Source organism: Crassostrea angulata, chromosome 7, assembly GCF_025612915.1.
Source record: "Crassostrea angulata isolate pt1a10 chromosome 7, ASM2561291v2, whole genome shotgun sequence".
In the NCBI taxonomy this organism is placed as follows: domain Eukaryota; kingdom Metazoa; phylum Mollusca; class Bivalvia; order Ostreida; family Ostreidae; genus Magallana; species Magallana angulata.
The window spans coordinates 7,746,434-7,770,491 of record NC_069117.1 but is presented as its reverse complement, the minus strand read 5'-3'; the positions used below and the strand labels follow the sequence as shown (position 1 = coordinate 7,770,491).

Sequence of the window (24,058 nt, the reverse complement as noted above, 5' to 3'; positions counted from 1 at the left end):
TAGTAAAATTGCATGAGTCCAGTAATTGCAAGAAACTATAGATCAGCATTATTTGCTTTGATTTTTTTTTCACAAATATTTCATGGTCTCAAATGATCACAATATAGAGTCTATGTTTCAAATTATTTACAAATTAGGAAATCATCTGCTTCGCGGCAGAAATTTGTGCACGGTATGTGCAGCAAAATAAAAAAAAACCAGTTAACCTGAGACCCATTGCATATATTTAATAAATGTTGTTTAGTGTTTGAATTTGCTATCCAAAGTTAATCTTCTTATTTTACTTTGTAAATAGTTTTTGTAGGGATAATGATGTTAAGTTTATTCATAATTTTTGATGAAATCAAAATTTAGAGAGAAATAAAAAAGAGAGGTAAATTACAACATTTGGGCATAAAAGTGTTTAGTTTTTTAGCAAATCTATCATATAAAACACTGGCTGTAGACTTGAAAAAAAACCTTATATATATGCATTATTTCTATCACAATAAAATGATTTTTTTTTTGTGATTCATTCGGCAAATGAAGGTAGCGACATTGAAGAAAAAATACCACTTTAGCGGGTTATGTAAATTTTTTCTGCAATGATCGCCACCTTCATAACCCGCATGAATCATCAAAGAAAGTATTTTATTGTTTACTGTGGAATCATTAAATTTTATGTGGGCCAATTTTCGTGGATTACTTAAATTTTACAGGTTCGTGGGGACATAATTTCGGGTATTCTCTTAAACCTACGAAGGAAATATAACTTTATTACCCTAATTTATTAATTCGTGGAGGATGTTAATTCGTGGATGAGATGTACCCGCGAATTCCACGAAAATTGAGCCACCACGAAATCTAATGATTCCACAGTATATTAACATCTTTCTTTGCACTTATTAATAAATTAATTTTGAAAAGTAAGTAAAATTCACTAAATATATATTACTGTTAATGTACATAAGTGCGCTAGCAAAAAGAAACAGTCAAATCGTCTCCTGTTGATTCTAACATCATCACGATTATTTCGTGCAGTCCGTGACCTATCTGAGGTCGCTGTAGGTTACGACCAATCGATAAACAGGGTGTGTCAATTTCAGTCCTGTCAGTTTCTTGTCAGTTTCAGCCGCTGTAGATTTAGACCAAACGATAGATGTAGATTTCCGTCTGGCTGTTTCTATAGAGCTATTAATTAAATACAAGTTTCCGTAAGAAATAAAGGGAATAATACCTGGTAGATGTAAAAAAAAATTTGGTCGGTAGTTTCACTCCACTGTATACATATAAGAAACCATGTAAATCCAACGCCAAAGGTGGCTTTTATTAGTGAATCTAACATAGTAAACGTTCGAGTTGAGTACAGTGTATATGCTTTTGTCACTATAAAATAAGAAATAATTTGCTTAAACATTTTCACCAAACAATTTTAAAACAGGTAACTTTAACCATTGATAATGTACTTGCGTGCATATATATATATATATATATATATATATATATATATATATATATAAGTTAACAATTATGTATCTATTAATCCATTAATAGTAAATATTATTAAACTAGTCGTTTGAAAATAAACATAAATAGCGCAAAACATTGTTTTCAGCTTCATAAATACCAATACAAATAAAAAAGGCAAGAATATTTCAACAATGTTTATCTTGATCATTTTTATGGAAAAATCACAGCAGACTTGTTAAGATTCCAGCTGTTTAAAGCGATCCTCCAAGATCTTCACTTGCTGGGGATGGAAGGTGTCATATATAGTCAATACCCTGTTTTGATTACTCAGTGTAGAAAGCAGTGGTCTTTGATTAATTGATTGTAGACTGGTATTGTATAATTCATCTTTAGGCAAAGACTGGGACCCTTTGTTTTTGCAATAGATCAAAAAGACATCGCCTAGTAAACAAGAAGAAAGATTAGAAATATCAGTCTCTTCTCTAAATTTGATAACAAAGAACAAGCACATTCCAAGCAATAACGAAAAGTCAACACAAACCAATCATTTTTAATACACCGATTACTGATGAATTCTTTTTAAATATCAACAAAAGTCAAATTTAAATATTGACTACAAGATCCCAAATTGTGAAAAATGTACTATAACCACGAAAGAGGTTTTTTCTGCAATTTTGACAGTGAATCTGATAAAGTCAAATTTAACCACGTGATCCTTAAATGACTAAAATATTTGAAAGCTTACAATATTGCCATCGTTGAAGTGCTTACACATTTACTGTTTACCTTGAATAAGGCAACATGCAGTAATTCGAGGACAATCAATCGTTATCGGATTTAAAATTTTGAGGAATTTTCCCTTCTTTGGTTTTTTCTGCCACATTTTTCATATTCATGAACGTTCCGTTCCCAGAATCAACTTTTCAAAATAACACTGAGAACAGTATCATTACTTGTTGAATCTTTTGAAATGTTTAAATGTTGCAATGAATGTATGTTTTTCCCTTCTAAAAAAGCACATTGATATTTCAAAACAAAAGAGCAAATAAGCTTTAAAATTTCTGCAATGCAATATCTGCTACACAGTAGTTCCTCTTGCACCAACTAAAGTGTATAAAATGTGAACAAAAGAAAAAAATATGTACGAGCTGAAATCGTCGCCAAGAGATCTACAAGACCTTGTTAAACATTGATATGGTCTATTCAAAATCAGTTGTTGTTTTTTGAAAGTAAAATACTGGTACCAACTTAATATCAATTCAGCGATCGAAAATGGTTTATTGTTTTCATCATTTATTTCTTCATGAACGTACTGTTTATAAGACTTACAATTTATTTTCGATAGACATTCGGTAGTTTTTCTCCTAAGATCTCCAATGTCAGTCTCTGGGTTTTCCAGAATAACGTCTCTATCATTGGAGTCCACGAAGATAATCGTTACCTGGTATGGCTTAATATTGAACAAATCGTTTAAAGTTCCAACCACGCATGTCTGTAATACAATCTTTATTTTAATATCAATCTAAGCGTTAATGTAGATAAGCAAAAGAAACTGAAGTACATAAATAACTTACATGTAACGGCAAAGCTTTTGGTTCCAAAACTTGTTTCAGAATTTCCTTGTGGAAATTCTGAGTTAATGAACTAAAGCTGATAAGACTTATTCCATTTTCTTTAACTTTTTGTGACATACTCATCACAAAGCGTTCTTCTGAAAAAGCCTAAAAAACAACAACAACCGTTTCAAAGAGAACTACTAAAGAAGGACCAGAACTGAGACATAAAATTATACAGTTTTTATCAGTTGTTCCGTGTAGTAATTGTAGCTTTATTCATACGGTTTCCTGTCCTCCAACTTTTTGTTTTTGGCCATGATCAGACTCATGATATTTTCTATGTAGCAGTTCCTTTTGGGCCATAAAGATGACAGCGATTATCATCAAAATCAGAAACAGTATTATGTATAAATCTGCCAAAGAAAACAATCATACTGAGTTTCTTGTTCTTATAAGATGTTCAAGAATATCAAATCGACTGTTTATTGTCAACAAAATGATACAATTCTGCAGATATCAACTTACTTTTGAAAGATAGATAAATATTAAATATAATATTTGATTGTACATTTATTTGTAATTGGTGTATCTCACCTGTCAGGCAAGATTTTCACCTTTTAAATTTTATAAATGATAATGAAAATAATAATTTCCTTTCGAAAAATAATTTTCTACAGGATATTTTGAAAGATCTGTGAAATTTTTATACACATACTACAGAAATTATAATTTCAAAAGAGGAAAGATTCCTACAGTAAATTAGTTCATGCAGTTTTTTTAAAATAGAAAATATAAGACGAGCGTACGGATGGATGGACTGTTTACCATGCATACAGCACCCACAAATTGGGTTCCTTCAAGTAATAAAGACTATTTTCAGAAAGAATGCTTACTGATATCGTATATTTCTTTCTTGAAATTAATTTCGGAACTCATAATATTAGTTTTGATTTCCGAATATTTTTCTTCCATTGCTTTGCAGCTTTTCTCCAGAGTATCCATTTGGACTTGCAGTTTTGATTGAATACCCTCCAAAAACTGAATTTTTCCTAGAATTGATAAAGATATTTCAACTTTTCTTAAATTGGCAAACTTCTTGAGATAAATAAGAAATGAGGTAATTACTTACCAGGCCTCACAATACCATTTATATTGTATCCTAAACCTATCGTAAACTATTTAACATTAAGAAGCTTGTACATATATGATTCGAAGCAACCGCATTGTAAATTCTGCTTGTAGATATAGTAATATTTACATTCAGTGCGACTGAATGATTGCATTAGAATTGAAATATGCAAAGTTCAGTTTCCTGTGAATTCATTTTTTCCTATTCATGCGCCATGAGCACAAATATAAATGTCATAACGTGTTATGAGTATATTCATTATTGTGAGAACAAATTAAACGTTCAAACTTACAGAACCAATTTGATATGTTCCCATAAAAAATAACCATTAACTCATATCTATTAGTTAAATAAAAAGATTTTTTCTACAAAGTTTTTGGCACTATATTTTTAGTCGCGGATGCGAACTAAATAAACATGCTCAAATTACTGCTCTATTTATGTTTCATATCCCTGACCCAGAGCGTATATAAAGGCTTTAAAGCGACGATACACAAATACTTCATACAAATTCACATCAATGTGAATATAAATATAAGTACACTGTATTGGATACTTATTTTTCGATGTAGTCGATCGTATAACACAACAATGATGTACAGACAAATTATATTCAATTTGTATTCACAGCCTCGGTGTGTTATATAGAACCAATGATACTAGTATTCAAACATCAGCATTCAATGCTTAAATGACAGGAGTTGTATACAAAATTAGTCTTTTTGTTTATTTCTAAATAAATCAAAGCAAAATTAATGCTGTTTTTATAACTATCAAAACTAAGAATTTAAAAGTAAAGATGTTTTATTTTAATACCATTCGTGTTCTGATGATGTTGCATCATTATATGATTCGTTTTTACCTGCTAATTATACGCCTTATGCTTTTATTAATTCTAACGTGAAGCAAGTAATTCTTCTGCAATGCTAGCTACCTTCATACCAACATGGAACACTAAAGAACCATTTAATTGTTCAAGTGATTAAGAAGTATCAGCATGTTAAGATAAGGTATTGACATAAAGTTTCATTACAACAGAATGATATCCACATCCGGCAGCTGAGACGTGTTCATAATTGTCCTTTTAAAATAGAATTTAAATTAGATGCAGAATGAGTACTCATTTTGTTTATTGATTAATGTAAACAGTGATGTTGAATTTGTGTTTGAAAAATCAAACTCCTAAGACGAATAACTGATATAAATGTGAAACACAATAAATTTCTGTAAGAAACTTTTTTTTTTCAAAAACAAGAATACCTCTCATTTCAGTGATTTCCTTGTGCTCCTCTTTTAAATGATGTTCAGTAATGGTCTGTGTTTTCTCAAACTCTTCTTGCATTTCTTTCAATATCCTCTCGCAGGTTTCATTCATTTGAATTACAGGATGTGTATTATCTTTGTTTAAAAGATTTTCGGTTGTTATTTTATTATCCCCTGTCAATCGACTGTAGATAAAAACAATCGTAAATCTGAAAGTAGAAAGCAAATGAAAAATAGATAATGAAATTATTAAATTCATGATGTGTTTTTCTCGGCTTTTTTTAAGTGTTGACAATATTGGTACATCGATTTGTGTATTCTTAATCGAGAAGATCCCTTGACGAAGGTAATTTTAGCAGCACATTTTAATCAGAAAAGCTTGAGACTTTGGCTTATGTAACCTAACATAAACCATGATTTTTCGTTAGGAAAATAAAAAATTGCTTCAGCGATTTAGATTGGTTTATAAAAAAGGCAATAAATACATACAAATGAACAAGTATTAAGATCGTTGTCAGAATCAAGAGTCCATAGGAAGACACTGTCTTTGTTTTTTCAACAGACTGCGTTTGCTTTTCAGTGGTGGTGTTATCTGTTGGTTCTGAAGGTTTGAATTTACCATGGGCAACGGTTATACCGGTATCCCCATGTGTTTTTGTCTCTGGAAAGTTATGCTTTAAATCACGAGAAATTACTTCTGATGGGTCCCTCAAATTCTGGGATGGATGATTTAATTTCAAATCTGGAACGTTATCTTGTAATGTTTTTATATTTTCTGATTTTTCTTCATATTTTTCCTCAGATGTTTTATCTGTATGATACGCTAAATGTTCTGATGGCACTTCTGGATGGCATGTTTCTGAAGAATAATTTGAATCCTCTAATTTTGTCATTAATTTTTCACGTATTAAATGTGCTGAATCATCTCTTGTTTTTTCTGATTGAAAGTTTGGATTTTTCAAAGGTTCATTTTGGAATTCGTTTAAATTAACGGATTTTTTTTCCGACTGTTCTTGAAGTTCATATGTTTTGTCTGTTTGCAACGATAAATGGTGCGTTTGCACTAAAAAGTCCTCTGGATCGGATGTTTTTCCAGAAATATTTGAATTTGTCAAAGTTTCTTGCGTCGAAGTATTCTGACATTTTCTCGAATCAACATCTCGTGCTATATCCTCAGTTTTTTCCGTTTTCCCCTCTAAAGCTTCTATACGCCATGATTCTGCCAAACATTCCGAATTGTCGGATGTGTTTTGCGCCATGAACTCCTGAAAATCAATTGGAACTAGTGTTTACTTGTTGAATGTTCTGAACAATCTTTTGCGTGTCTTCAATTTAATTGTAGATAAATGGAAGACATATTATTATAGATTTAATTAAAAACGGAATCTGTTCATGTTTTAAAATTTTGTGGATCATATTTGCCAGGTGTTGATCATCCAAAATGTTTTTGGGGGTGGGGTAGGGGTTGGGGCTGTGGGAGATTTGAACTTTTGAATGAAATGGTTTAATTTTTTTCTTCCGATTAAAGACATCTTTTTTTTGGGGGGGGGGGGGGTAAATTTAATCTTGGATTTGGTCAGTTTTTGACGTCTATTTGCTTGCAACAAAATTTATTCTGAACTATTATCATCTTATATACATGTAGTCTTCCGGGTAAATAAAGGATTCGAAATGTAAAAGATTTTTTCTTATCTTTATTTCACACCTTGAACGGACAAAGGGTTACCTTATCTGGGTGAATTCGAATTTAAAATCGATATACTACACTATATCTATAATAACCCGGGTAAACATAGCTAAATTCATTTAGAAGTTTTTTAAAAACAGAAATCAGTTTACAATCAAGAAGAATATTGCAGTTCTTCATAAAAACATTTAATACCTAAATGCGAGCCTAAATGCATATCATAAAAAACTTATCAATATTTGTAATTCATGTGTTGTTGTTATTTTTAACTTACTTCTCAAAATTATTTTCTTCAAAGAGCTTTGTTAGTATAAATGAATGTAAATTATCTAATACATTAAACGATGAATTCTACTTTCATAATAGAATTATTTCAATTACAAGTCAGATTTTTGTTATCTCTGCACAATGTATTTACTTAACAGTGTGCAAACACGTAGGTCTTTATCGATTTCCTTGTTCGTAAACCTGACGATAAATCTAGCTGCATTTCTTGGTATCATATTGCTATACTAGTTGTCATGTGACTTTTTTCCTTTTTACACAAATAAGGTTATAGTTAACATTCGAACGTATGGAAGTTAGATATAAGATTGCTTATAAAAGCATATGCATGGCGACGCGTAAAAATTAGGTTATACATTTGTTTCAAAAAGCATATTATGTTTAACTTTACGATGACGGTTCATTGTCACTGAATCATTCATAACATTCTTACTTTCGGCGATTTTTGAAAGTTTAAACTGATTTCTTTGAACTATTTTTAAAAGAAATCAAATTGATAAAAGTTAACTTTAATGCCTTATCATTTTTTTAAAATTTGTATTTCTTATCATACTAGCTGTCTGCAAAACAAACCTGCAAAATAAAACATCCGACCAGATAATGCTCCCAAGGTCATTTCCGGTGACGTAAGTGGTAGTCCCACTATCATAACTATTAACGTGTTTAATGGTAGTCAATATCACAGTAGGGTTAACGTAGGGTTAACGCACCGTTCCCTATTGCTCGTCAATAAAAGTTGAAAACGTCATTATTTTATCAATAATCCTTTTCTTTAAATATATCATAAACGTAATTATAGAAATCATGTATTGTCTGCAATTTCAAAATAATACGCTACAAAGTATATATTTCGTTACGTTTTTATCGTATCTGTCTTCACTTTTTCTTTCATTCTTGAAGAGTATTAGTAATTACCAATATTATTTTGTTAGTTTTTTTTTTTTACATTTATTTAAAACATTTCCATTTGGAAACACCCCTCAAAAAGAATTTATACTACTGATCGAGGCACAGCAGATTTTGTTCAAAATACTGTCAGACATTAAACTGAAAACCGCGTTGTTTAAAATCTTGAGTTATGTGTAGGAGAAAAGACTGCATAACTGACATGATAAAAAATATAGAATAGTGAAATTAGTAAAGTAAACATGAAACTCTTGAACTAAAACAATCAATCAAAATCCTTTTATGTCGTTGTATTATTTGAATGTAAACAATTGTAATCTTATTAAGGGTTCACTAACCAAACTACAAAAAAACCATGCAATTTTTACAGGTCATTGCAACATTCGGTCTGTCAAACGTCGAACTCCCAAAATTCTAGCTTTCTAAGTAAATCGTAATCCCAGTATTTATTTGCAAAGTGATATGTATGTGACCGCGTAGATTTTACGGTGCTAGGGAAATTCTTCTGGATCTGCATCGGTCGTGTGCAGTACGAACCGGGTGAGGGAATGTTGGCGTAAAGGGTATAAGGTGTAGGCGCGCTGTAGGCCGTAAGGTAAAAACGAAGGGTAGGTTTGCCGTATTCCCGAAGGTCCACCAGTATACAGTTCCAGAGAAATAAATAGGCAATTGATGCAGGATTCCGTTTTTATTGGTCGAGACTCAACGATGGCAACATTACAATAATTTAACAGGCAGACATATTACAAACAAGTCGGATATGGCCAGTAGTGGCCTCCGGACTCAAGACTCTGGGTGAGTCGGACGTGGCCGAGGCTGGCCGCCGTATTCCAGGCTGCCGATTGACAACTGTACATAACTATTTATAAGAATCTGAACAATGAGTATAAATTGACAGGGTAAGACATAAGTAAGCTGAGTGAATGGTTCACAGATATAAAATAATTAACTAAACTCAATGAGTCTTTGATGTCCAAGACATGAAAAACTGATAATTGCACAATGTTGTTTTAAGAGATAAGCAAATCTTGAGACATGCCACTCTGTCTCTTTGAAATCACATATAGAGTCCGAAAAGTGTCAATCACTAAATAAATAAGTAACTTTGTAAGAAATAAACTGTGAGAAAATATTACGAAACAGATGTTGAATTTTAAAAGAAAAGTCCAAAATAAAGTTATAATTAAACAGTGAATTTTGCACGGTGATAGTTTCCCACCGATCCGGGGAAAACACGTCCTCGTGTTTTGAATGGAATATCACATATCTTCCGCTGTTCTTTGATTTTCTTCCACCGGTGACGGACGTTTGAGGACAGCTGAAGTTTCTACAGTTGACCGTTGTTTCCTGGTGATGAAAAGAGAAAACTGTCTGCATAGTTCATGGCAGCTGGAACTTTTGTTGTCCATCGTTGTTACGTTGAGACTGAGTTGATGTTCAATGGGGGAAACTCGCTGGCTGAAGTGGTCCAGGATCGACTACTGCAAAATATATGCAGCAGCCCCGGGCGTTGTTGTTACCCTTAGGATTCATCCACCAATTGTGACCGCGTAGTTTTTACGGAGCTAGGGTATTCTTCTGAAATCTGCATCGGTCATGTGCAGTACGAACCGGGTGAGGGAATGTTGGCGTAAAAAGTGCAAGATATACTGGTATACGGTTGAGGCGCCCTGTGGGCCGTAAGGTAAAAACGAAGGTTATGTTTGCCGTATTCCCGAAGGTCCACCAGTATACAGTTCCAGAGAAATAAATAGGCAATTGATGCAGGATTCCGTTTTTATTGGTCGAGACTCAACGATGGCAACATTACAATAATTTAACAGGCAGACATATTACAAACAAGTCGGATATGGCCAGTAGTGGCCTCCGGACTCAAGACTCTGGGTGAGTCGGACGTGGCCGAGGCTGGCCGCCGTACTCCAGGCTGCCGATTGACAATTGTACATAACTATTTATAAGAATCTGAACAATGAGTATAAATTGACAGGGGATGACATAACTAAGCTGAGTGAATGGTTCACAGATATAAAATAATTAAATAAACTCAATGAGTCTTTGATGTCCAAGACATGAAAAACTGATAATTGCACAATGTTGTTTTAAGAGATAAGCAAATCTTGAGACATGCCACTCTGTCTCTTTGAAATCACATATAGAGTCCGAAAAGTGTCAATCACTAAATAAATAAGTAACTTTGTAAGAAATAAACTGTGGGAAAATATTACGAAACAGATGTTGAATTTTAAAAGAAAAGTCCAAAATAAAGTTATAATTAAACAGTGAATTTTGCACGGTGATATGTATATCAGTAAACTCGCCCTTTGTCATTTATGACCTGATCTCTAGAGAAAAAATGATGGACCTACTTATTGTACAGTCTGTTTTTTATGTCTTGTTGGTAAGATCATCTGCATGTTGCACAATTTCAATACGATGATAATGTTTTTGGTCACCTGAGTCACTCAAGAGACTTAATGCAAGGATACCGACCACGGAATGTTATTCGCTATTCGAATAGTGAATAGAACTTCTGAATGCGGGTTGTGATTCCATTAAGACCTCTACCACATTGGTAAAATTAAGGAAAAACTGAATACGTGGTCCTGATATCTATGAATACCTCTAATCTAAAATTCAAGTGATATGTATGGTGAAATAAATCTTTTTTTAAATTCTTTTTCCCGTCAACGCTTGTGGGTAATAAACTATGTGCAATGTTATGATATTCATAAGCCCTTTACCTTAAATGTGAAATACAAGACGCCTCGGAAAAAGATTGAAGCCATAGGGTGGGTCAATATGACAATATAGTGAAAATGTATAATTACATATTCTTCAACCAATTCTCCCGTACATATTTCAGAAAAAGTGGCTGCATGGTTATGATGTCCATGAATGCCTCTACCTAAATAGTGACATTTATGGTCCCTTGATTAGAAATATTGGGTCCCCGGGCTTGGCCAATATAGCCTTATAGCGAACATGTATTAGATGTATAAAAATCTTCTTCTCTTCTTCCATATATATATATATATTTGAGAAAAACTGCATACATGGTTATGATGTCCACGAAGCCTTTTACCAAAATTGTGAAATTCACGACCCCTGTACCAGGGGTTGAGTTCCTTGGTCAATATAGCTACATAATGAATATGTATTGATTCAGAAATATTTTCTTTTGTACTATTACAATCGTGGGAGATAAACTATTTACATTGTTATTTTTTTTTGATAATGTCCTGTCCTTAAATGTATTTTGTTGAATTCCCTCCCATGGGGCAAAATTCAAGGTTTTCAATTTTTTATAAGGGAGGGGAAATACATGTAACAAATATAGCCGTATAGTGAATATGAAGAAGATTTCAAATTAATCTTAGTGGCTGTCGGTGAATTATATCTCACCACATTTTCCGCTATTATTTGTCTATTGACAATTTCTGTTGACAATGTCTACTGATAATGTCTGTTGACAGTGTCTATTGACAATGTTGCAATTAGTAGACGAGTAAATAAATAACATGTATACAATTATTTTATTACAGAAAGAAACACAATGTCTTTGAAAACAACCTCTTCAGACATCCTCATAATTATCATTGTATAATTGTATAAATTTACATCCACAAATTAAAGACAGATTAAAGACAATTAGTGATCCAACGTTTCCTCATAATAACATTTCTTGAGTGTTGCTTTATCAAAGAAAAGAACATAAAAAACATGCAGAATTATTACTTTGATTTAATTTGTTTTTGTTTTAAAAATCACAAATATTGAAAACATTACACATAAAAAATCATTGGCCCCTAAAAGTATCTTTTTGTTTTGTTTCTTTTAGAATAAGGTAGATGAATGTAAATCAAGTAAAATTTAAATTTCATTATATTTTGAATCTTGATTATTTTTTCATGAAGATGGTTGTAATTTTAGGCAGTATTCAATATTTGAATTTGCTGAGGATGGAAAGTATCATAAACAGAGAACACCCTGCCTCTGCTCCGTAATCTGGAGAGTACTGTCTGCTTTTCAATGGAATATAGACTGGTGTTGTAAAGGTTTTCTTTTGGCAAAAATTTAGAATTTTTATCTCTGTAGTAGACCACAAAGACATCACCTGAAAGAAAATGTAAGAAAGTTTTGTTTTGCTCCCCCAAAATAAATTGATAGTAAAATTAAAGAAAACATAATATTAATAACGGCCAATTATAACAACTGTTCTCCAAGTTCCTTTTTTTATCCAAATACTTACACCCTACTTTAAGTAAGACATCAGTGGTTCGTCTCCTTATATTTACACTTGCAAATGTTTTCCCTTCTATAACACTGTGTGAGCAATCCGCTGTTATTTCTGCATAACATCATGATGGGTCAATAGGTCAAAGTAGCGCATGAATAATATAGGTCACTACTTTTTCTATGTACACAAACTAATCGAAACACACCTATTAGATATCGTAATGAAAACATAATTTAGGCATATAAAATAAACGTACATGTATTTGTATTTTGTTATACGAAGTTTTATTCATTCATTCTCATAAAAAAACCATTAATCGCGGGGATAAATGATTCATGTTAGATAACACGTTAGGCATGTAAACATAATGTTTATGGTTCGACATCGTAACGAGGCGTTCTTGAAAATTACAATCGTAATTTGTCAAAGGAGTTAATTCAGTTAAAATTCATTTCTGATTTTATTACAAGCCTCGGTCAAAATTGCAAACGCAAAATTACAGACCTTTCGTGTGTAGTACATTCACGGATCACGGTCAAATTTTAAAACTCCTTGTGTTTTCTGTCCGATTTGTTCCATAAAAAGATCATCAAAGTTAAAATCGCTTTCCTCTATAATGTCGGAGGAAATCATTATGCTATTGAATCGGATTCTGCGATAGATTTCCCCCTGAAAATGCCTAAGTATACTCTTACTCAACTTTCAATCGCTTGTTTTTAAATTTCTAACCGCTCTGCGACTTCAACACAGGTGGTACTATTCCGCCAAGCTTCAATCAGTTTTTTCAATTGTACAAGTGAATTTTCTTTTCTGTTTCCCTTTTTAATGATAAAAAAGTGTTGTCTCCTCAAAAGTAGTGTCATATTCATTTATCACAATAATCAAATGCTTGCAACATTGTTGCACTATTTTTTGTTACGTCATTTTAATCGAAGCGGCTTTCTAGGTCATCACCAAAGAGGAAATATGGAGCATTGTTAGTGTTATAATTTGCAACAAATGTAAATATAAGAAATAAGGTATAATTTTTGGATGTCTATCGGGATATAGATACGGGTTGGTGCGTGATCAAATCTTCCATAAAGCCCTTCGGGCTTTATGGAATTTGATCACATGACCAACCCGTATCTATATTCCGATAGACATCCAAAAATGATACCTTATTTCTTAAATGTCTCCAATTTCAGTTTCGGAGTTTTCAAGAATAATGTTTCTTTCATTGAAGTCAACAAAAATAACCATTTTCGTGCAAGGTTGCACGAGCATTAGATCATCTAATTTTAAAATTACATAGGCCTGTTAAATGTATGAAATTCAACATTAAAATTTCAAAATTGACTAAATCAGTAAATGCAAACTTTTTAAAATCAAATAACAAATGCAATTTATTCACTACTCTTACTTGAACTGGCAAAGATGAGGGTATATCAATTGCTTCAAAAGACCTCTTGTGATTTTCTTGAGTTGACGAATTAAAACTAATAATACCAACTCCTTTTTCCTTGTTTTTTCGTGATAGTTTCTCAATAATAGCACTGGAAAACTGTATACTCGACTGATAAGTGTGAGAAAAATACAATTATAGGAAAGTCCCTTTTCTTCCTAAATTTTCCTATTTGAAAACCTTTAATTTATATATTTAATAATTTACCTGAGCACTCTAAATTTAATCAACACAATACACATTCCTTGTATTGATTTGGTTTTTTTTTTGGTTTTTTTTTATATATATAATTTACTTTTTGTTAAATTGTTAGCAGTAAAAATCCTTATATCAAAAACCGAAACTTATCAATGAATATGATAATAAATATGATATGATAAATTCCCCTTATCCTTATTTGTTTTAACAAATAATTGTATTTTCCCGCGTTTCGGTAGTAATAGCGGGAAAATGTTGTATTTACGGAACGGTGCATTATTATGGCAGGGTCCATTAGTAGCCAATAGAATTGGAGAGTAGAACAGGTTTTAGACAGGTGTTATTCAGGTATTCACTTCTAGCCGCCGCGCGTCAGGAGTTAGACGCAATGGACGCCGAAAACGTGCAAAGACAGATAAACGAAACCGTGCGTTTTGCAAATAATGAAATGCTCAGCAATATATCAGAACTTTTAGATAATAGACTGGCAGACATGCAACGCAACATAAGTGAAAACCAGAAAGCTATTGCTGGAAAACAGGAAGCGCGCATGGAACAAGTTATTTCAGAAGGATATAAATTCAAAAAACGTGGAAATGAAGAACAACACAAGCATAACGTCAAAGTCTTTGCAAAAATGCAAGAAGCAAATGAAAACCTGAAGGAGAATAAAGTTCAAAGTGCCCAAAGGAATATTGCAGAAGGTTTGGACATTATAAAGAATAGACAAAAGTTAATTAAGTTAGCAGATTCCTCTGAGGCCGGATGGAGGGCGGTGGACGAATACACAAAAAATCCAATTGCTTCGGATTCCGAGGACGAAAAGAAAATAAGCAAAGCGCAGACAAGGGCTGAAAGAAAAGTCAAAGAGGCTAAAGCGAAGAAAAGGAAGGACTTCCGAGATTCAGCAAGGCCGTACCAGAAGCCTTCGTGGTCGCAGACATCAGCTGACAATACAACTTGGAAGTCGGGGCATTGTTATCGATGTAACAAGAGGGGCCACTGGAGGAAGGATTGTACGGAGAAACTAAATGGAGACAAGATAAGTACAATTGTTACTGAAGTAAATCATTTGATAAGTCAGATCAATAATGAAACGCCTATTGGCAATACAAACAAAAGTCAGTCATGCATTAAAAATACATGTATTTCACCTGTTGGTCGTTTAAGGGAAAATTTAGGTCACTGGCGTTCGATTGGAACAAACAGGTATGTGTTAGACGTGATAGAAAACGGATATAAAATGCCATTGTTTACAACACCTGAGCCTATTGAGTTAAAAAATAACAGGTCTGCATTAATGAATCAAAGGTTTGTAGCTCAAGAAATAGAAAAACTGTTAAACAAAGGTTGTATAGAAGAGGTAAAAGATAAGCCAAGGGTGGTTAATCCCTTAACGGTGGCTGACGGAAAAGCAAAACAGAGGTTGGTATTAGACGCTAGACATGTCAATCCTCATTTGTTTAAATACAAGCACAAGTATGAAAATGCAGAAGTGTCAAAAAATGTATTTGAAGCAGGTGATTTTATTTTTTCATTTGATTTGAAAAGTGCGTATCACCACATTATGATGCATGAGTTAGACAAGGAGTATTTAGGTTTCAAATGGAATAACAAATATTATGTGTTTAAAGTTTTACCATTTGGTATTAGTACTGCTGGTTACATTTTTTCAAAGTTAATGAGAGAAATTGTAAAGTTCTGGAGGACAAAGGGTTATAAAATTGTCCTGTATCTAGATGATGGCATTGGAGGTGCTTCAACATTCCAAGAAGCAAAGGTGGTAAGTTCCGAAATTCAGGGAGATTTAGATAAGCTTGGTTTTTTGATAGCGGAGGACAAAAGTCACTGGGATCCAGTACAGGAGTTAGTCTGGTTAGGGTTGGTCTGGAATACAAAAATCAATAAAATTATGGTCACAGCAACAAGGGTAAATAGGCTTAAAATTTGTATTTCGAATGTTTTCGAAAGTTATGAAGCAGGTCTTATCTGGTTTGATGTTAGAAATATTGCATCTGTTGTTGGACAAATAATCTCAATGCAAACAGTGTTCGGTAGTGTAGTTAGACTAAGGACACGATATTTGTATTATTGTATTATGAATCGCTCCAGTTGGAATTCTAGCATAGTGTTGTCTGAAAAAGCTATGAATGAACTCAAATATTGGTTTACATCTCTGGATGGAATAAATGAATCTGGTGCTACATTAAGTCAGTTGACAAAAGAGGACGTTAGCTCTATTGTTGTTTATTGCGATGCCTCAGACACAGGGTTTGGTGGTCATTTGACTATGGGTTCAGATTTTGAACAAACTGAGTCGGAATGTTATGGAGTATGGAATGAATGGGAGAATAAACAAAGCTCTACTTGGAGAGAGCTTGAGACGGTAAAGAGAATTTTAACAAAATCAGTTGATATTGTTGAAGGCAAGTCAGTTGAAGTGTATTCGGATAATAAGAATGTACAGCACATTCTGAAGGTGGGTAGCAAAAAGAGAAAGCTACAGGACATTGCAATGTCAGTGCATACTTTTTGTGACGAACAAAAAATAAAGGTAAAATGTAAATGGGTACCTAGAGAAGAAAATGTAAGGGCAGACTGTTTGAGTAGAATGTCGGATTGTGACGACTGGTCAGTTAAACAGTGTGTGTTTGAGTATTTTGACAATATCTGGGGGCCACATACATGCGATAGATTCGCAGATCTAAATAACAGCAAGTGTAAAAATTTTAATTCTAAGCACTGGTGTAGAGGATCGAGTGCTATTGATGCATTTTCACAGGTATGGACAGATCATTTAAATTGGGTTGTACCCCCGCCAATGTTGATTCCTAAGGTGGTAAGAAAAATTGAAAAAGAAAAATGCAATTGCACCTTGGTAATTCCAGAGTGGAAGTCAGCTCCTTTTTGGGCGATGTTAATTGATATGAAGGGAAATTTTAATACATATGTAAAAACACACTCCAAGATGCATAATGTACATGCAATTTGTAGAGGAATGGGAAACAATGGAATATTTGGGAAAAGAAATTTAGCATTTAACATGATTTTTTTGAAAATAGAGTTTTGATATTGGAAATATATTTACAGGAATAGGACTTCAGGACAGAATTATGAAGACTGCAGAAAAACATGGCGTTGAACCTGGAAGTTATTTATCAGAATTATGTCCTTCTCTTAGTGACTGGATTCTTTCAAGTAAAAGTGATAATACCAACCGATCTTATTTCAACGCTTATAGAAGATGGGAGGTTTTCATTAAAGCGCAAGGACACAGTGCTTTACCGGCAAGTCCAATACACGTGGCTCTATACTTGACGCATCTGCTCCAGACCGGATCATCTCAACATCCAGTGAATAATGCTGTTTATGCGATTAAGTGGGCTCATGAATGTGCGGGTTTTACGGATCCAACAAAAAATTCTTACGTTTCATCTCTACAGGAGGCAGCGAAGCGTAAAGCTAGTCGGGCTATCAATAAAAAAGAGCCGATTTCCAAGGATGTTCTGATTGAATTGTGTGATAAATATATTGATGATAGTGACTTATTGATTGTTAGAAATTTGACAATGATTTTATTTTGTTTTGCGGGTTTTCTCAGATTTGATGAAGTAAGTTCTTTAAAATTTAAAGATGTTCATGTGTATGACGAATATATTGTGTTGAACATTCAAAAATCAAAAACTGACCAATACAGGCAGGGAAATGAGGTGCTTATCGCAAATGGTGTAACCTCTGCGTGTCCAGTAAAGATGTACTTAAGATATTTAGATTTATTAGGTACTATTGAAGACAAAGATTTTTTCTTATTTAGACCAGTTTTTAGGTCAAAAAATGTATGCAAATTAATATACAAGAACAAAAAGCTTAGTTATACTTCAGCTAGGAGCAATCTTTTGTCTATGTTAAAATCAGTTGCAGGAGAGCATGTAAACATAGGAATTCATTCTCTTAGGTCAGGTGGGGCAACTGTGGCAGCAAGTTCAAACGTTGATGACAGATGTTTGAAAAGACATGGCAGGTGGAAGACTGATTCGGCCAAAGATGGCTATATAGTAGATTCCATAGAGAAACGTTTGTTGGTATCGAAATCGTTGAATTTGTGATATAATGGTACAGTTGTATTCACCCCCATCTTTGTTTTTTCTAGACCACGGCTGGCTGTCAGGCATTTTGATGTTTGTGTTTGTTTTTTAATGTAAGTAGTAAAGTTAATACTTGTATTTTCCCGCGTTTCGGTAGTAATAGCGGGAAAATGTTGTATTTACGGAACGGTGCATTATTATGGCAGGGTCCATTAGTAGCCAATAGAATTGGAGAGTAGAACAGGTTTTAGACAGGTGTTATTCAGGTATTCACTTCTAGCCGCCGCGCGTCAGGAGTTAGACAAAATTTAATAAAAAATTTATTACTAAGTATCTTTATGTAAAATATATACCATATATGTTGTGAGGTCTGTTCACAACCTCCCTGCATCCAGCGGCACCTGGCAACAGACACAGGTTTTCTAGAGTTTTTATACTGCGATTTTTATCGTTTTATCTCTAGTTTTTTTCCTGGCCGGCCCTGATGCATTGTGTAAAGGGAGATATTTTTTATGACTCTGATATTTATTTTTGATGTATATCGGTATACTAGCAGTTTTCATATATTTATATATGCTAGTTCATCATGATGTTTTTCTGCAAGTTTGTCTATATAGATAGCAATATTTAATAAATCAAAGGCGTCCAGCAACCACGGCTGGCTGTCAGGCATTTTGATGTTTGTGTTTGTTTTTTAATGTAAGTAGTAAAGTTAATACTATATTTTATTTCTTTGAAAACATGCAAATAAAGTTGGATTATACTGTTGAAATGAAATTATCAGTCTAACTCTTGCTTCTAAATACAACCTTTCAGTAATTCGTTAGTAATTGACATCGATGTATTATTCGTTTGACAATGATTTTAGAAAAATTCGAGTTAATCAAATTGCCAGTATCAATGTCACAAACGAAGAAGATCAGATGTCAAAATATATAAAAGAAATCTGGATTTTTCCTCAAAACAATAGATCATTTTTTAGTGTTAGAATATGTAGTAGTCTAATGATGTTTTGATAAAAAAGGTAATGATTAATGACGTTTTGCACATTTATAATAGCAACTAGGCTTGCTAAAACGCTGTAATCTTTTATTTTATACTGATACCATAGATTTTTTTTCTGTTTGAACTGAATATATGAACTGGAAAAATACTAGTAAGTTGCTTCTTTAAAGTGTTGCACCATTTTGAAAATATATCTGCTTAAACTAGAATTGTGATGCTGCTATTCTGCGATACGCTGTTAATATTCATGTATAAAACACAATATTTATACCGTATCTTCTTTCTTTAATCTTTTGTTTGGTCCAGACTCCAACATGTGGCCATTCGTCACTTCTGCAGGCGCTGCACTATCAACAGTCCGATGCTGCTTGGATACCAATTTTTCATAGGCAGCAAGGAAAACAGCAAATCCCGCCGCAAATAGCAACACAACAATGTATAAACCTAATTTTAAAATCAGGATATATAAAAAAGAACAATTAATAAACAGTTTTCAGCATTCTAACATTTGATTTAACTTATCTATTAACAGGGTTTCTTATTTTTGCTTTTGACATATACAAACTTGACTTGAATAGAAAATTAATCGTGGTTTCCACACACAAAAAACCAACACACAAAAACAAATTTATACGAATGTTCTAGTATCACAAACCAAAAAATACTCGGCTCTTCAAGTTTTCTTAACATGCATTGGTTAAACAAAAAAGTCTATAGGTAATGAGTATAACGCATATCAAAAATTGTGCGTGAAAAAAAAAGACACCATCAGTGTGCAGCTGAATAATAATGGCCAATACGCCATATAGACTTCTATTGTTTTGATTAATATTTGTAAAAAAAAAAACCCAGGAAAATTAAGTGTAGATGAGTATTATAAAAAATGAATGAAAAGATATTTTACAAAGACATTTGTTGATAGAACATTAAGTAAAGCATATATTACAGTTCAATAACATTTTATATTCTATATAGAAATTATTTTTTAAAATAAATAAACTTTGTTAATATTTATTAAAACTTATTTTTTAAATATTTGAAATTAAAAAAAACCCCAAACATTTGACTTTTTTGACACATCCATAATTAAAATGGAAAACGAATGGGGATTTTTTTTATCTTAAAATCTTCGATGCATAGGTAAATATCATCAAAGTATCCTTTAAAGACAGTTAATTGAGCTCGACCTCGATAAAAAAAATCATCAAAAGTTATAAGGGAAAGGCAGCACAGAAGGAATTTCGTGGGTTTTTTTTAAACAAACCAAATAGTATATAAATTCAAATAACATCATAATTTTATAATTAAAAAAAAACTTTATTGATGGAAGAATAAATATAACCCAACTAAAAAGGGAGTATAAATGGAGGAATTTAAAAAGAAATTATTTAAAAAACAAAACAAAAAACAAGTTATAGCCCTCCTTTGAAATCAGAAACCCTGCAATAAACTTATTCGTTTAAAATCAAAAACCATGTGTTCCCTGTAACCTTTTATCAATTTAATCTCGCATACCAGTAAAACAAAGTAGGTATCAATTATTAAAAATATTTCAATACCTCAAACTATGAAAACAAATAAGTAATAGCATATTTTTTTACTTGTTGAATCAAAACTTACTAATGTCGTAAAGATCAGCGTTAATAACATTGAACAGCCTGTCTACTCCATCTAGTCTCTCGTTGGTAACATTTAACACCCCATCTACTCCATCTAGTCTCTCGTTGGTAACATTTAACACCCCATCTACTCCATCTAGTCTCTCGTTGGTAACATTTAACACCCAATCTACTCCATCTAGTCTCTCGTTGGTAACATTTAACACCCCATCTACTCCATCTAGTCTCTCGTTGGTAACATTTAACATACCATCTACTCCATCTAGTCTCTCGTTGGTAGCATTTAACATACCATCTACTCCATCTAGTCTCTCGTTGGTAACATTTAACACCCCATCTACTCCATCTAGTCTCTCGTTGGTAACATTTAACACCCCATCTACTCCATCTTGTCTCTCTTCTGTACTTTTAACCCTCTTGGACATCAGTTTAAGTTCTTGGGTATTATTCTCCAAGTGTTTTATTTGGTCATTAACTTTTTTGGAGGTAGAATATAAGTGTCTATTGATTTCAATAAAAAAAATTTCATTAGATTTCATCTTTCTGTTAAGTTTTGAAGAACGTACATCTAATCGTTCCGTCTCCTTCCTTAATATTTAGTTTCGTTGGAGAAACGATGTACCCTTTCATTCACTGTTTTAAGTGAATTATCCACAGTATCATTTATAATAGCGTGTTTCTTATCTAATTCGTTTGTCAATAATACTTTCCTCTTCTCCCATTCCTTATCTAACAGTCTTGTGAAATGATCTTCGTGGAGCAATTTTTCCAGCTTTGACAATTTGTTTTCTGCCACTGTAAACTTTTTATCTAATTCGAAGAATTTCTCTTGTGTAGAATCAACTTTCCTTTCAACAGCTTCAATATATTTTTCCACGTTGTCGCTTTTCATTAAAATAATTACTATCGGAACTGATATTCTGAAAAACAAATGTATTTATTAAAGGTTCAAATAACACGTGTTTGTGTTTATTTACACCTGTAATCTATTGGTTAGTTGTTGGTCACCTTGTCAGGTGACATTTAAATATTCATTGCACGGGTTTTAACTGACCGATGTTAGCGCGGAAAGTTATATAGCCATTCGAAGGCTCTTTTCAGTGCAGATAACTTAATTCCCACCCACCTGCCCTTGCTTTTGATGTTTATTGGAATATTATGTTAAAATATTGTTTTATTTTGTAGAAATGAAGATAAAGAAGAAAACTATGTATTTAGATTTGTGAATAAGTAAACTGCACTTCAGAGCGCTTCACATCCTAATATACGTGTTTGTGTTTTATTTTATAAATTATTTATGTTCGTTTGAGTGGAACGAATAAGAACATAAATAATAAGATGTAAATCCTAGGGTTCAGCTCGGATTCATGCTATCCTCACACAAGTTGATTAGATGCTACGCGGCCCCCATGCATGGGCAGTCCGAGGTCAGTACACTGTCAGATGCAGTAAAACGATCTATTTTATTAATCAAAAACGTCTTAAACTTGTCTTGTTTGCTGTGTGCGTTTGCTTTTGGTCGACTGTACAAATCATTTAGAGCTCTGTATCTCGCACACAACTCGAATTTTGAATGTTGGCTTAATATTATAAACCGATATGATAAGTATTGAAAGAAAAACTATTGACAGTTTTTACTTTATGACCATTTCCCTTTAAAGTCTAAAGTTTTCTAGCATGTGCAAATGCCTTTTTCCTATGAAGGACTGACATATTTCGCATGAATCGCTAGAACATGTATAAATGTCATGCATGGCATGAAGTCGGTCCTGTCTGACTTACAGTTGTATCCGAAGACTAATTAGTTGCTTTTAAACAAGCTTTAGTTTAGATTTACCTTTAGTTAAAATAAAGAGACATATTCATGATAGATAGATAGATAGATAGATAGATAGATAGATAGATAGATAGATAGATAGATAGATAGATGTGAAATACATACAGTTGCAAAACCAGTAAGACTACCAATTGGATATAAAACTTCTGCTCATTTAGAAATCCGTCAGGTAGTTTTCCCAGAGGTTTTATGTCTATTCGTTGAGATTTGTTTTCTGTCGAAGCCTCTGATTTTGAGGCTGAAGGAGACCAGTCGTCAGGGCTATTTTCATGAGTGGAAGTCGTTGGACTTTTCTTGGATTTATTTTGTACAGAGCTGCTACTTCCAGATTTCCTTCCTTTCCCCCCCCCCATCTTCCAACTTCTTATCAACGAGTACTATACAAAAACAATTGGTTTGGATTGAACTATGAAAGTGTGTGTATGCTGCTATATACCCTTGTTAAGTATGATCAACCGATTTCGAGTTGTAATTAAGGAAATAATACGCACTATAAATTATTTAAATAAATTAACTTAAAGTTATTCATAGTTATGAATTCCCGTAAAATTTTTGTATACTAAACTTTTTTTTTAGAAAATATATCAATTGTACAGTAAATAACTCATCAATAAAAAAAATTAAGAACCCCGTGTTTTAAATTCAAGGAAAGAGTAAGTACTGTTTTTGTATTACACAATTGCAAGATGATTGCAGACATGTTAATATAAAAAAGAGACTCTTACCATATATTTCTTATCTTTGTTTCTATCTTTACATTTATTACAAAAATGTAAACGATTTCTTTTCTTTTCGTTTTCATACAAAACTAGCCTACTTTAACCATATAAGGAGGAACATCTTCATTCCATTTTTTAACCTTTTATTGCAGAAATTAAAAAAAAATGAAATAATATAGCATTGAATCATGATTTTTTTAAGTATACACTCTCATAACTGCAGCGGTGTGTGCATACAAATTGAGTAACTACATATTGACCCTACCCTAGAGCCTGAACCCCTGACCCAGGGTTCATGAATTTCACAATTTTGATAGAGGGCCTTGTGGTCATCACAATCATGCATTTAGTTTTTGACAAATATATATGGGAGTAGAGAAGAAGATTTTCTAAGATTAAATACATTTTTACTATATGGCCATATTGGCCCCACTCTAGAGCCTGGACCAAGGGTCATGAATTTCACAATTTAGGTTGAGGGATTCATGGAAATCATTATCATGTATTTAGTTTTTAACAAATATATATGATAGTAGAGAAGAAGATTTTCCAAGATTAAATACATTTTTACAATATTGGCCCCATGGACATCATAACCATGCAACCAGTTTTTTCCTCACATGCGTGGGAGTAAAGAAG

The 24,058-nt window shown here is 32.9% G+C and overlaps 2 protein-coding genes and 1 pseudogene across 2 annotated transcripts; 1 reads left to right on the top strand and 2 right to left on the bottom strand.

Moving 5' to 3' along the window:
* Nucleotides 1-1,281: 1,281 nt before the first annotated feature.
* On the bottom strand, nucleotides 1,282-7,991 carry LOC128155898 (uncharacterized). Its single transcript, XM_052817785.1, has 8 exons — nucleotides 7,943-7,991; nucleotides 5,887-6,662; nucleotides 5,395-5,606; nucleotides 3,899-4,054; nucleotides 3,288-3,418; nucleotides 3,024-3,170; nucleotides 2,779-2,941; nucleotides 1,282-1,890 (listed from the first exon to the last, which is right to left on the bottom strand). The coding sequence occupies exons 2-8, from the start codon at nucleotides 6,654-6,656 to the stop codon at nucleotides 1,685-1,687; spliced, it is 1,785 nt and encodes a 594-aa protein (XP_052673745.1). The 5' UTR covers nucleotides 6,657-6,662; nucleotides 7,943-7,991; the 3' UTR covers nucleotides 1,282-1,684.
* Nucleotides 7,992-11,856: 3,865 nt separating this feature from the next.
* On the bottom strand, nucleotides 11,857-23,053 carry LOC128156392 (uncharacterized; annotated as a pseudogene).
* Nucleotides 14,481-17,800, top strand: LOC128156331 (uncharacterized). Its single transcript, XM_052818429.1, has one exon. It carries the CDS (start codon nucleotides 14,543-14,545, stop codon nucleotides 17,222-17,224), a length of 2,682 nt encoding a protein of 893 aa, XP_052674389.1. The 5' UTR covers nucleotides 14,481-14,542; the 3' UTR covers nucleotides 17,225-17,800.
* Nucleotides 23,054-24,058: the final 1,005 nt, after the last annotated feature.

Bases quoted from the DNA above. Each gene is read 5' to 3' on its own strand.
- LOC128155898 (XM_052817785.1), bottom strand. From the start codon at position 6,656: ATGGCGCAAAACACATCCGACAATTCGGAATGTTTGGCAGAATCATGG. The intron at 3,419-3,898 runs GTAAGCATTCTT...TTTCTTTGGCAG, and splicing joins GAAAGAAATATACGATATCA to ATTTATACATAATACTGTTT. The intron at 1,891-2,778 runs GTAAGTCTTATA...CTTGTTTACTAG, and splicing joins ATGTCTATCGAAAATAAATT to GCGATGTCTTTTTGATCTAT.
- LOC128156331 (XM_052818429.1), top strand. From the start codon at position 14,543: ATGGACGCCGAAAACGTGCAAAGACAGATAAACGAAACCGTGCGTTTT.